The sequence below is a fragment of the Stegostoma tigrinum genome, chromosome X (assembly GCF_030684315.1).
Source record: "Stegostoma tigrinum isolate sSteTig4 chromosome X, sSteTig4.hap1, whole genome shotgun sequence".
Taxonomy (NCBI): Eukaryota; Metazoa; Chordata; class Chondrichthyes; order Orectolobiformes; family Stegostomatidae; genus Stegostoma; species Stegostoma tigrinum.
In genome coordinates, this window is record NC_081404.1 from 12,963,140 (window position 1) to 12,975,585 (window position 12,446).

A 12,446-nucleotide genomic window follows, 5' to 3' on the forward strand; every position below is an offset into this window, starting at 1 on the left:
AGCTATGTTCCAGTTGCCAATCCCAATAAACTGCACCTCCCAGTCACGAACCATTTTCAACTCCCCCGTCCATTCCTCAGATGAGATGTCCATCCTAGGCCTCCTGCAGTGCCACAACGATGCCACCCAAAGGTTGCAGTACAGCAACTCCTATTCTGCTTGGGAACCCTGCAGCCCAAATGGTATCAATGTGGATTTCACAAGCTTCAAAATCTCCCTCCCCCTACTGCATCCCAAAACCAGCCCAGCTCGTCCCCGCCTCCCTAACCTGTTCTTCCTCTCACCTATCCCCTCCTCCCACCTCAAGCTGCACCTCCATTTCCTTCCCACTGACCTCATCCCACCCCCTTAACCTGTCCATCCTCCCCAGACTGACCTATCCCCTCCCTACTCCTCACCTACACTCACCTCTACTGGCTCCACCCCTGCCTGTTCCCTCCCCACCTATCTTCTCCTCTATCCGCCTCCCCTTCTCTCCCTATTTATTTCAAAACCCTCTTCCCCTGCCACATTTCTGAAGGAGGGTCTAGGCTCGAAACGTTAGATTTTCTGCTCCTAAGATGCTGCTTGGCCTGCTTTGTTCATCTAGCTCCACACTTTTGAGACATCAGTTTGACTGAGACTAAACTACAATACAGTGTCATTATTATAAATTTGTGGTTGAAGGAAGTAGTTCCCAGTGATCTTCTTTTAGGCCAGATCAACAGGATTATAAACATAGGTGGTTTTAATGAAAGAAGATTAAAGTAGAAGATTGAGCTTAATATAAAAATCAAAAAAGTCACACTTACGTGATTCGATTTACTGTTGCATCTTCATTATTGTCTAAAGATAGATAATTTCATATTACATGTTACATGTTAGAATTACTGCATTATTCTTACAACAATGGATTTCTTTGCTGATTAAATGTACAATTGGCCACATGGCTACTTTCCTGATGGTGGGAAAATATATACAACGATAGATTTTTAGGATTCAACTAGGAAGATGCTCTGTAACACCTTTCAGGCTAATCAAGTTGTCAGAGTCCCAACAGTACTCCGATATCATAAGCTTCACTTCCAAACTTCAGGTGTTAGTCATCTTGGTTCAAGACTTAAAGGACTATAAAAGATAGAAAACATTTAATATATTCCAGGTTTTCATTCTCAGAAATATCATTTTGATTTAACTTCCAGTCTTAAGAACACAGAGTGAATCAGAAAAAAGCCATCTGACATCAAGGTCACATCACCCAGAGACTATGCATGATTATTCCATCACAGATGCTCTACTGAGAAGAGGAAGCCAAGTTCCTTTCCAGAAGTAAAACAAACAGTTCCATCTCTATCAACTTCAAATCTTCATTCTGAACAGACAACAATTCAATTCTATTTGGAAGTTTTATTTCATCTCAGACCAACCTAGAGAGTTTTTTCCACATATCCACTATCTTGTGCCCCTGCCCTCCAATCCCAGCCCCATCCCCACTAATTTAGCTTCACTCTAAATCACCAGTTTAATTCTCCATCCCTCTTGGAGCTCTCCAGATTTGTACTTGCGCACTGTAAATCAACCTAGTTCAAGCACTTCACTTTTCTAGAAGTTACTTTATAGTTCTCTGGTTTTAACAATGACTTCAACAGACCAAAAAAAGAAGCTTTAGCATGATCAGTGACCCCACACCCAAAAGAATGCAGCAGTTCACTACCACCTTCTCCAGGGCGTTTAAGGATGGGCAAAAAAGCTGGCCTAGGCAGCAACGCTCAAATCCCATAAACAATATTTTTTTTAAAAAAGAAAACTTTTCTCAAAAAAAACAAAACAATAACAGATCCTTTTTCTCTACATTTGGAAACAGTCCCAATGTGGGAGAAACATGCATTATTTGGAGGGTGACCCTCAAATAGGGATCCTCCATCGAAACCTTGCACAGGGTGACAGTTGGGATTGACATTTTTCTTTGGCCAATATAGCTAGATTCTACTTCACTTTGCCACCTTTTTTGTTAATGCTTCAGATCTGCCTCAACCACACCATATCTCAAAGGAACAAGAGCAAAAAACATCTTTAAAGGTCAGATCTGAAAATAAAAAGGCTAATTTTGGGCAGTATTCTATTTTCTTAGTCTTCTGTAAGAAGGGCCAGTTCTCACCAGCTGTATGTCTGACTTCACTTCACCCACCATTAATAGCCATGCCTTCAGAGGTCTATACCCCAAGCTCTGAAATCTCACAACAACCTCTGTTTCCACACTCAAGTTTCTTTGGCAAGTTTTTAGGCAGCCAATTTCTGATCTCAGTCTTCAGCTTGACATCATTTTATCAAATTACATCAACATGTATTTTTCACACCTCCCAAGACTACTGTAGCCCAAAAATCAAAATCTACAGGATAATTTGTTTTCACCCAAAAAACTCAACTGAGCAGCATTTCATCAATGGCTCTGGTGATATTTGTGGCTACAGTAATATGCCAATACACACTCTTCATTAGGAGAGGAATATGTCCAGAACATTTAACAAGAAGCTAAGGAGGTTTAAGCCATACTCAGACGTCACTGCCTGTCCGTCGGTACATGACCCTATCAAATAATAGGCAGTCTTGGCACCATATGAATAACTGAAACAACATGAAAACGTGAATAAAAATAGCCCCTGCAGCTGTTGGTTGTATTGGTCTGTGAAGTCAGAATTTGGAGGTTACTACTCTGCCTAACCTCAAACAGCAGCAAAAGCTTTAGAAGTACGCAGGTGAATCAAACTAGCCAAATCCTTGCCTGCAAGGAATGAGCTGACCTCAACAAGGGAGGAAGTAGGACCTCTATAACCAACAACATTGGTACCCCTGGGGTTAAATAATCATCTGTGAAGGACAACTCAGGATTTCACCAGCAGCAGGCATTAAAACATTAAACTATTTATTTTTCATAGAATAATTAAAATGATCAGCACTGCATGATTCTGTCAACAACTGGACAAAATGAAGCAGCTGAGTGTGGTTATAAAGATATACAAGATGATCAACAAGATGTTGTGTTTATTTTCCAATCACTGCTAAAAATAGCCCTTGTCTTTCAATTTTTCCACACAAACCCCAGCTCAGCTGACAGGGTAAGCGATAATAACCTTAGAGTAAATTAAACAGCCTTCGAAACAAACCCAACAATGGAACCATGCCCTGTGAGTGAAAACAAGTCTCAACATTTAATATGAATCTGATGGAACAAATCCTCCTCTCCCTCCCAACCACTTCTCCTGAGGGCAAGGTTCTGCATTGGGAGAGCTGTCGTGACTTTTAAAAATACGATAACAGCATTGACAAGAGTGACAAAGACAATTGCACATTAATTGATGGCAAGGCTTTTTGCAAAAAAAAAAGTCACCATGCTGCTGGCAAGAGTCTACATCACTCAGCTTTCTTGATGCAAAAAAAAACCTTGAATTTTATCATTCAGAGCTGCACCAGGTAAATAGTATGAATTTTTAAAATAAAAAAGGTCAAGATTAAGCTGGGTGAAAGTGAGGTTTTAGAGGGTGCAGACAGAGTAGCAAAGTTTTTTGTATAAATACTTTAAACGGGTTAGTCATTGCTCAGGAGCATATCAAAGTGAAAATTTTGATTTTTCTTCTTCTAAAGTTGTGTTACTATCAAGTTTTAACAAATTCTTTATTGCAGTCCACTTTATCAACAGCCCACAGAAATCCGAATAATGATAGTAAAGCTGTTATTTATCAAATGATATAAAAATATGGGATAGTTCAAGCTCATGTATTTCAGCTAGGACTCATCTTTTCTGAAGATCATTAAAACACTAAAGTTAAAAAAGTGACAAAAACTCAGCAGGTCTGGCAGCATCTGTGGCAACAGAAACAGTTAATGTCTTGGATTAGACAAAGGGTCACTGGACTTGAAATATTAACTCAGTTTTTCTCTTCACAGATGCTGGCGGACCTACTGTGTCTCATCAGCACTTTTAGATTTCCAGCATCCACATTAATTGTAAAATGTGTTGTTTTTTCAATTTAAAAAAAAAATCAGGTTTCGTTGCATTTCAATTATCATGCCATAAAAGGTGTTTTGTTTCCCCTACATTGAAACAATAAAATGCAGTATCTGCAATTTAAACATATGCAATTCTTCAACATCTCAGCAGTCCAATCAACTTGGTTTACAAAGGGTCACCTTTCATTTCAGCGCTCAGTGCACTTGGAACAGAATACTCACTTTGAAACCTTAGATGGAACCTGCACACATAAACAAACCATCACTCATCAGGACTTTCAGGCTGTCAGCCACCACCCTTTTCAGATATACATTACACAACAACTTGCACTTGTATCACACCTCTGTCACAGTAACAATGTAATCTGTTCCCGTGTGGGTGGGAAGGAAGAGAATTATTAGTTTAGGATACCCTCGGTTAACACCCTCCAAGATCAGGATGCTCCCATCTGAAAGTATCACATTAAACCTTCCTCTAGGCTTTAGCAAGAGTTACAGTACACATTGGAAGTAACAAGATACAAAGGACCCAAGTTGTATTTATCTACATCAACACATTACATAAATAGTATCAGTGACCCTCTGGTGGTACCAGCACTCAAAGTATCCATTATCTTACATTAGAATCAAATCATTCAGGTCTTAAGCCCAAGCCTTGGCGTGGTAATCACCTGAGACAAAGTCAGAATAAAATTATTTCAGAACTTGTAAGGGAAAAAGATTCTTGTAAAAAAAGTCACCTGCTGCAAAGTCTGCATTCTTCTTAAATCGAGTGATAACGAGATAGGAGAGAACATACAAAGCAGTGAACAGTAGTGCACAGATCTGTGGAGAGAGAACATGAGAAAAAAATAAGAGCTGAAACAATTAGATCAGACAATAGAAATACCACTCAAAAAAATGTTCAAATTCACCTTCTCCAATCATCACTTGCTGAAATTTAGGCACAAAGTGAAATCTAACTCTCATTTCAAAAGTGGAATTGAGAAAGTCTATGGTTGGCTCCTTGGGCAGTCAGCTGAGCAACACCAGGGTTCTCACTCTCAAAACGATAACCCTATTGCCTGTTGGTGGGGTATGAACAATCAGCTGCAGCACCTCCCTCCATTATAGAGCTGCTGGGCAGTGTTCACTGCTGGACTAACATTTGGGTTAAGTACCAGAGGGTGGCACACCTGCCATCGGGAAGAAGTGGAGAAACAAGATCAGGAAAACAACCAAAATAAAACACTTCAACAAAAACTCTGAAAACAGCACCTCTTTCATGTATGCATTTACTAAATCAATCTAGTCTTAAATTCAATTGGGAGGAATTGCTCAATGTAATAGTTGCAACAGGACTAAAACTCTGTTTTGCATTCAGACCAGTGATTTTAAAATTACTAAACAGAAGGAATTTTTCAAAAAGTGCACAAGACACGCCAACATGCAAGTACATTTAACGAACAGAGCTGCATGCCTTCTCTTGCACTGTTCCACAAATCATGCTCTATGAAATTCTACAACTGGAGATAACTGATCCCAGACCACAACTGCATTTTAAAGTCTCGGGGAAACACCAGAACTCTCCCCCAACCATTCCGAATAAAATAGAACAGGTATTAAATATATTAAAACACAGATAGACTTTTGCTGGTATATTAAGGGATATGGAACAACGAGTAGATCAACCATGATCTGATTGAAACGGCAGGAGAGGCTCAAGAGGTCAGAATAGCCTATTCCTGTTCTTAATATCATACAAGAGGTAATTTCTTTAAATGCGTGCAATCTTTTTTGAAAGCTCCAGGTTTCCAAACAATGAACTATAATACTGAGGCAAGTGTAAATTAGTCTGCTGAAAAAAAATTGTTAATAATATGACAATGATTTAAACTGATCCAGACCCAAAGATGATACAAACAACGTGGAGAAAAACAGCTCATTCCTGCCGACAAACTGGTTCCATTCTATTAAAGCTACACAGAACATGCCATTTATAACTAATATGTCTGCTCAGCAGTGACAGTGCAGTGGCAGAGGCAGGTCTTAGTCTGCTCTACTGTTCCGGATAGGAGTCAGTCAATCACAAAATTGGGGGGCACCTAGGAAATCAGGAAGAAAGGTCGCACCTGGGAAATCACAGCCCCCTCAAAAAGGAGTCATGATGTGGAGGTGCCGATGTTGGACTGGGATGGACAAAGTCAGAAATCAAGGCAGACTAACAACTGAAGGAGGAGGAGAGAAGCTTCAAATAAACCTGTTGGGCTATAACCTGGTGTTGTCTGACTTCTGACCCTCAAAAAAAAAAGGAGCCAACCACAGTCAGAGTGATGTGAGTAATACAACACATTAAAAAAGGTGAACAAAAAAGGGGATAACAAATAAAAGAAATAGAATCTCACCAAATTGCTACAGTGTGGAAACAGGCCCTTCAGCCCAACAAGTCCACACCAACACTCAGAACATCCCACCCAGACCCATCCCCCTATAACACTGGTGGGGTGACACGGGTCAGTGGTGAGCAATGCCACCTCAGTGCCAGAGACTCAGGTTCAATTCCACCCTCGGGTGACTGTCTGTGTGGAGTTTGCACATTCTCCCCGTGTCTGTGGGCTTCCTCTGGGTGCTACGGTTTCGTCCCACAGTCTAAAGATGGGTGGGTTAGGTGCATCGGCCATGTTAAATTGCCCATAGTGCTCAGGAGATGTGTAGATTAGGTGGGTTATAGGGGATGGGTTTGGGTGGGATGCTCCAATGTGGATTTGTTGGGCCTAAAGGCCTGTTTCCACACTGTGGGGATTCCGAGATGAGAGGAGATAACCCACTATACATTCCTGAACACTATGGGCAAGTTAGCCTGGCCAATCCAACTAGCCAGCACATCTTTGGACCACGGGATGAAACCGGAGCACCTGCAAGAAACCCACGCAGATGCAGGGAGAAGTGTACAAACTCCACACAGTCGCCAGAGGGTGGAATCGAACCTGGGTTCCTGATGCTGTGAGGCTGCAGTGCTAACCGCTGAACCATAGGAAGAGTACAGTATGCTGTGTGGCCTGTCAAGCTGACTCGACTATTCAATAGATGAAGATTCATTAGTCCAACTGTTAGACATGGCTCGCAATACTGAACATGAGCATTACATGGGTCTGGCACAAGGTAGCAAAAAAAAAGGAGGGCAGAATGATCACGTTTGCAGCTTTAAATTATACTGCTGTGAAACAGTTCCCTTATGCAAAACTCAACACTTTGAAGGGAGGTGAAGAATAATTTCTCTCTTAACTCAAAAGAAGGGTCAGATCATTTTGGGGCTGCAGATCCCAAATGGTCTTTTACCCAGAAATATTCCTGCTGAAGTTCAAAAACACACAACCAAACAAACACATTAAAAACTTTGAGTTATTTTTGTAAAATACTGTCAAAGAGCCACATAAAATTCTTACGTTACTCTGAATTAAACAGTGGCCCTGAAGGCTTACAAGCAGCCTAGACTTTAGTGCTTGCAGATATGGAAATAAATGGCTCAACTCATTATGCCAACTCTAAATGGGGGAGGGGATGGAGTAAACAAGGGAACACTAAGACGAAAGAGAGTAAAATAGAACATAAAGGCAAAATAATGCAGTGGCTAGACAACTGAGACAAACAAACAAAAAAAAAAGTGCCGGAGAAACTCAGCAAATCTAGCATGACATGGAGAGAAAACAGAATTAATATGTTCTGAGTCCCATGACTCCACTTCTGAAGTGGTCATGCCAGATTGGAAACACTAACTTTGTTTCTCTCTCCACACCTGTTGAGTTTCTCCAAGCCTGCTGTTACTATAGTAAACTAGAAAGCCTACCCATTTTGTACACAGCAGGGACATCTGCGCTGCCAAATGTGTGGAACCCAATCCTAAACCATACTTCAATAACAAGCATATCCCTGCATCGTGTATACAGATTAAATGAGCAGTTCCTCAGTTTGGGCAAAGATACAAACAAAAAAGACACGCTGCATTAGTTTGATGCAAGATCCAAGAATAGACACAAGTATGCACAGGTCTCAAGTGACGGCCAAAAGCCACAAATGTATTTTTGTGTCAATAGATGACTGGTGCACATATAACCTACATTCCAGGCATCCACATATGACACAGATTTTCTATCAGACATACTGCAATAAATCCAAAAAGCAAGTCAGTAAATGCTTGGCCAAAAACCAAAATAAAATACATCACTATGAAATTCTTGCAAATAGTATACACCAAACAACTAAAAATTAAAATCACATTTGGTGGATTTTATTTTAAACATTAACTCCAATTGTTCGCCATTAGTTTCTTTCAGTTGCGTACCATTCCGGCAGAAAATTTACTTTGTGCTGGAAGAAAACATATGGCTTTGTAGCATGACTTTGATGCAAAATTCATTGTTGATTTTATTTTACACATGTATTCCATTTGTCTGGCATCCATCCAACTACAAGAGATGTCAGAAGCATTAAATAAAACCATTTTGGATGGTGTTTTCATTTAGCACATCTTTGCTGACAGCTGAAGAAACTAACCCAAGTGGCAGAACCTGGCACAAGTATCGTGGGTTGTCGTCACTGTTGGCATCTGTTGCCACTGATACATATCAGCCTAAAGGTGTCACCATTCTTTTTGTCGTAAACTAGCAATCATGTGATAATTGTCTTCATGTCACAATTTTAAGCACATTTGGGGATCCTACTGGTCATCAGATTCTAGTTGTGTTAACATATAGAAAGTCATTGGTCATACAAGCACCTTCCATCCTGTGAAGATGGACAAACCAGAGCCAAAACTACATCTATCTGATGAGTATCTGTTAGAACTGCCGCGTTTGTGATTTTGTCCTGCCAAGATATCCCCATGATGTGCAGCAGACAAAAGAAATTGAGGTCCCCATTCCCGTCTCCACCACCACCCCCCCCCCGGCCCCGCCAAAAGACTTGTATGTCTTCCAAGTTTCACAGCCATACAAGGTGCTGAGAACACAGGCCATATAAACTGTTGACTTGGCACACAATTTCTCCAACTGTATTGTTAAAAATCAGTGTGTTGCAAACACTGAAGGCCTGTGACCTTTTGTATTTCCTCTTAACGTTGCCACCAGCATTCAGAAAGTGAAAAGTTTTTAAACACTGCAGCCCATAACATCAGGTAGTTTTAATTTTCAATATGAAGACAGCGAGAGCGAGAGCTCAAATGTACAGCAACCAAGAGCAACAGCCTTAGCAGAACGCAAATTCAGACAACTCTGGACACTGGTAAATGGAGATCAGGTTGACATCAGCAAGTAGATACGTGCTTTTAATGGGAGCAAATGCCACCCCAATTGTAATGGGGTAGATAGGTTTTTAAAAAAGGTCTTGTTCTCAGTCCACATAGGAGAAGGTGCTCTACCAAGACCAAAAAAGAGAGGGTGGCAGTGGGAAATCACCTCAGCTATTCTTTGAGAATTAAGTGATAGAAGAACCTCTGATCTGATAGTTAGTTTCTGACCTGCCCTAGAAGAACACACGAGATGGCTGAAGCACTTCAGTATAGTTTAAGTACTGAACATTTAATGGTCAGTCAAATAGTTCAACAGAATTATTCAATATTTCTGTGAATCAGAGGGATTATTGAAGTAACTGAGCATGTCAAAATTCACTGGTCTACCAGGGATCCTAAACAAATTTGAAAACATATGAAATTCCTGAGTTCATTGTCAAAAGCATCTTAATAGATTTTTATTAGTGGAGAACAGTCCATTTGAAAACTGCAAGTGACATTACACAAAAAGTATTTAATTGATGCGATTACATGACTCATTGGAAAAGGGAGAACATGTTCACTGACATCACTACCAAAGCCAAAAATTTAACCTTGTTAATTTCCTAATCACTGAATGGAATTGTGCAGGATCAGACATACACAGAAAGTCACTGCTGCAAACAACAAATCTAACACTGAATTCCTTATCTTGTAACCATGGATTGTATTCCAAGAACCACAGGAGTCACTTATCTCATGGAATTCTTCACACTCCAGAATCTGCAATGCTGATACATTTGTAGAACAGGATGTAAAGTTAAACAGTCACAATATGCACAAAATCAGTTAACTCCTCCCATGTTAATTTTTTTTAAAAAGTGGGGTTTATGGCTTTGAGAGTACATTACAAGGCCAGTGTAAATCCTTCTCTGCCCATCACAGCCAAAATAAATTTCCAAAGACTTGAAACATACATTTTTTTTAAAAAAGTCTAAAAGTTTCTTCAACCCTGGGGATATCTCCCTAGTCTTTGATGTTGTTCATTTGCTTGGCTTGGTTGCCCAACATCATAGCTCCAGACTAAACCTGGCAGCACTGAAATATAAAATCGCTCAAAAGCAGCACTCAGTAATTCATGTTTTGGACAATCCAGCTTCCTCAGGTGTTACTGAGAAAGGACAAGTGGGTTAAAAGGGAGATCTGGACAGGCACTCCCCACTTCCTTCCTCTCACCTTTAACCAGTTTGCCTCTAAATTCTGTTCCTTCTCTTTGATCCACTCCTCAAAGCCTAGCTTTTTAATTAAGCATTTGGTCAACCGTATCATTCCGCGTTCAGTGTCAAATTCAGTTTGCTAAAATATTTTGGCAAAATGCCTTGGGACGTTTTGTTATCTGAAAGACACTATTCAAAAGCTGTTGTAGTAAAAGCATAGTTTCCAGTATTACAGGCATAGCTCAATTACCAACCAGGGCCTGTCAGAGGCAGCATAATGGCTCAGTGGTTAGCAATGCTGCCTCACAGCGTCAGGAACCCAGGTTCGATTCCACCTGTCTGTGTGGAGTTTGCCCATTCTCTCCTTGTCTGCATGGGTTTCCTCTCACAATCCAAAGATGTGGAGGCTACATGGATTGGCCGTGCTAAATGCTCCATATAGTGTTCAGGAATGTGTAGATTAGATTGGTTACGGGTGAGGAGTCTAGGTGTAATGCTCTGAGGGTTGGTGTGGACTTGTTGGGCTGAAGAGCCTGTTTCCGCACTGTAGGGGCTTTTACATAAAAGTCCCTTTATTAATTTGTAATATTATGCACAACTTCAGAGTTTAAGAAATACTGAGAAATCATTGCAACTCTCTAAATTGCAAGGTGCATTTAAAATATACACATTAGCAGAATAGGACACCATGGGCTCTTTTCCCACAGTTCTCTAACCAGTAAGTTACCAAACATAAGCAGAAGTCATTGCAAAATTGGAAGGAGAAAATATTGTTGAATTTGTATATTAAACATCAAACTGAAGCAGAAAGTTTCACATTTTAAAACTTTGAATCCCCAGGAGGTACCCCCAAATTATAGGAATGATCACATCTCAAAAGTAATTAACTAGGTACAAAGCACTTTGGGATGTCTAAAGGTCAGAAATTGGCTATATAACTGCAAGGTTGTTTTCTCTTTTCTAAGCAAAAACAGGTTTCATGAAAATTCGCATCTTTCTTGAACTATTCAAGTGACAGAAAAGACTTCGTAACTTGATAGCCCAAATGGATCGAGTGCCGTAAATGACTCCCTGATACAATTTGAAGAGCTGGAAGTTTTCTAGCATTAAATCATATTAAACTTAATATTTATATCTTTGATTGTAGGGCATGTTTCATTGACTATGAAAACTGACTGCTGTGATAATCGTAAATGCCAGTCAATACACTTGGGTAATTTATGATCTAGCTATGATCTTCTTTGGAATTTCCAGTGGATATGAAATGCACTGTACATTATAAATCCTTTCTTCAAAGTCTATATACCTAAAAAAAGTTTAAAAAAAGGCTCCAGAGCACTAACTGGAGCAGAAAGAAAGATACAGACTTTCCTGCTTGAAGTCAAGTGAACATTTTCACACACAGCTGGAAGGATGGGATTGTAAACATCCCTAGCTCCCAGTATCCTGTCCCACTCGGAAAACATTGCAACAAACTCCATTGGGAGGAACTTAATCAGCCCAGAACAGTTTCCTTCTAGCTGGTTGATGGAAGTAGGTTATACTGCAGACTCGAACCAAAAGCATAAAGATTTACGAGCCAACAATGAATCATCTTTCTGTCCTTTTGCCCGCAGACCAACAGTTTAACTATTAACTTTTAGTAACAGGTTTACAACTAAGAATCAAATCTGCTCACATCCAACACCAAACTTGGCAGCTATGAGAAAGGTCAAGGGTTCAGAAGTATCCCTTTGTCTCTCAGCTCAAAAGTTGCCGAGACAGTAAGAGATGAAACAGCGTGAAAAAAAAAGGAACAATAGATAATTCAAGGTAAGCACAATGATGGAGAGTTCCTTACTTAGAAGTCTACTAGACAGGAAAGAAGTTTAAGGTTAGGTATGTTTTCACCAATCAGTGCCCTGATTTCCTTTGCAAGCCACTGTGCTGTTTATCCCAATGTGCACACAATACATTATTCCACCAGAAATGGTTAACGTTAGAAGTCATCACTGCTG

The 12,446-nt window shown here is 40.1% G+C and overlaps 1 protein-coding gene across 1 annotated transcript in view; it reads right to left on the minus strand.

The window, feature by feature from the left end:
• Positions 1 to 12,446, minus strand: part of lmbr1l (limb development membrane protein 1-like) — a 68,687-nt gene that overhangs the window by 44,199 nt on the left and 12,042 nt on the right. The window contains exons 2-3 of the mRNA XM_048523519.2: positions 4,728 to 4,812; positions 792 to 825 (exon numbers count right to left, since the gene is read on the minus strand). Coding sequence (XP_048379476.1) covers positions 792 to 825; positions 4,728 to 4,812 — 119 coding nt within the window. The remainder of the gene's footprint in view (positions 1 to 791; positions 826 to 4,727; positions 4,813 to 12,446) is intronic.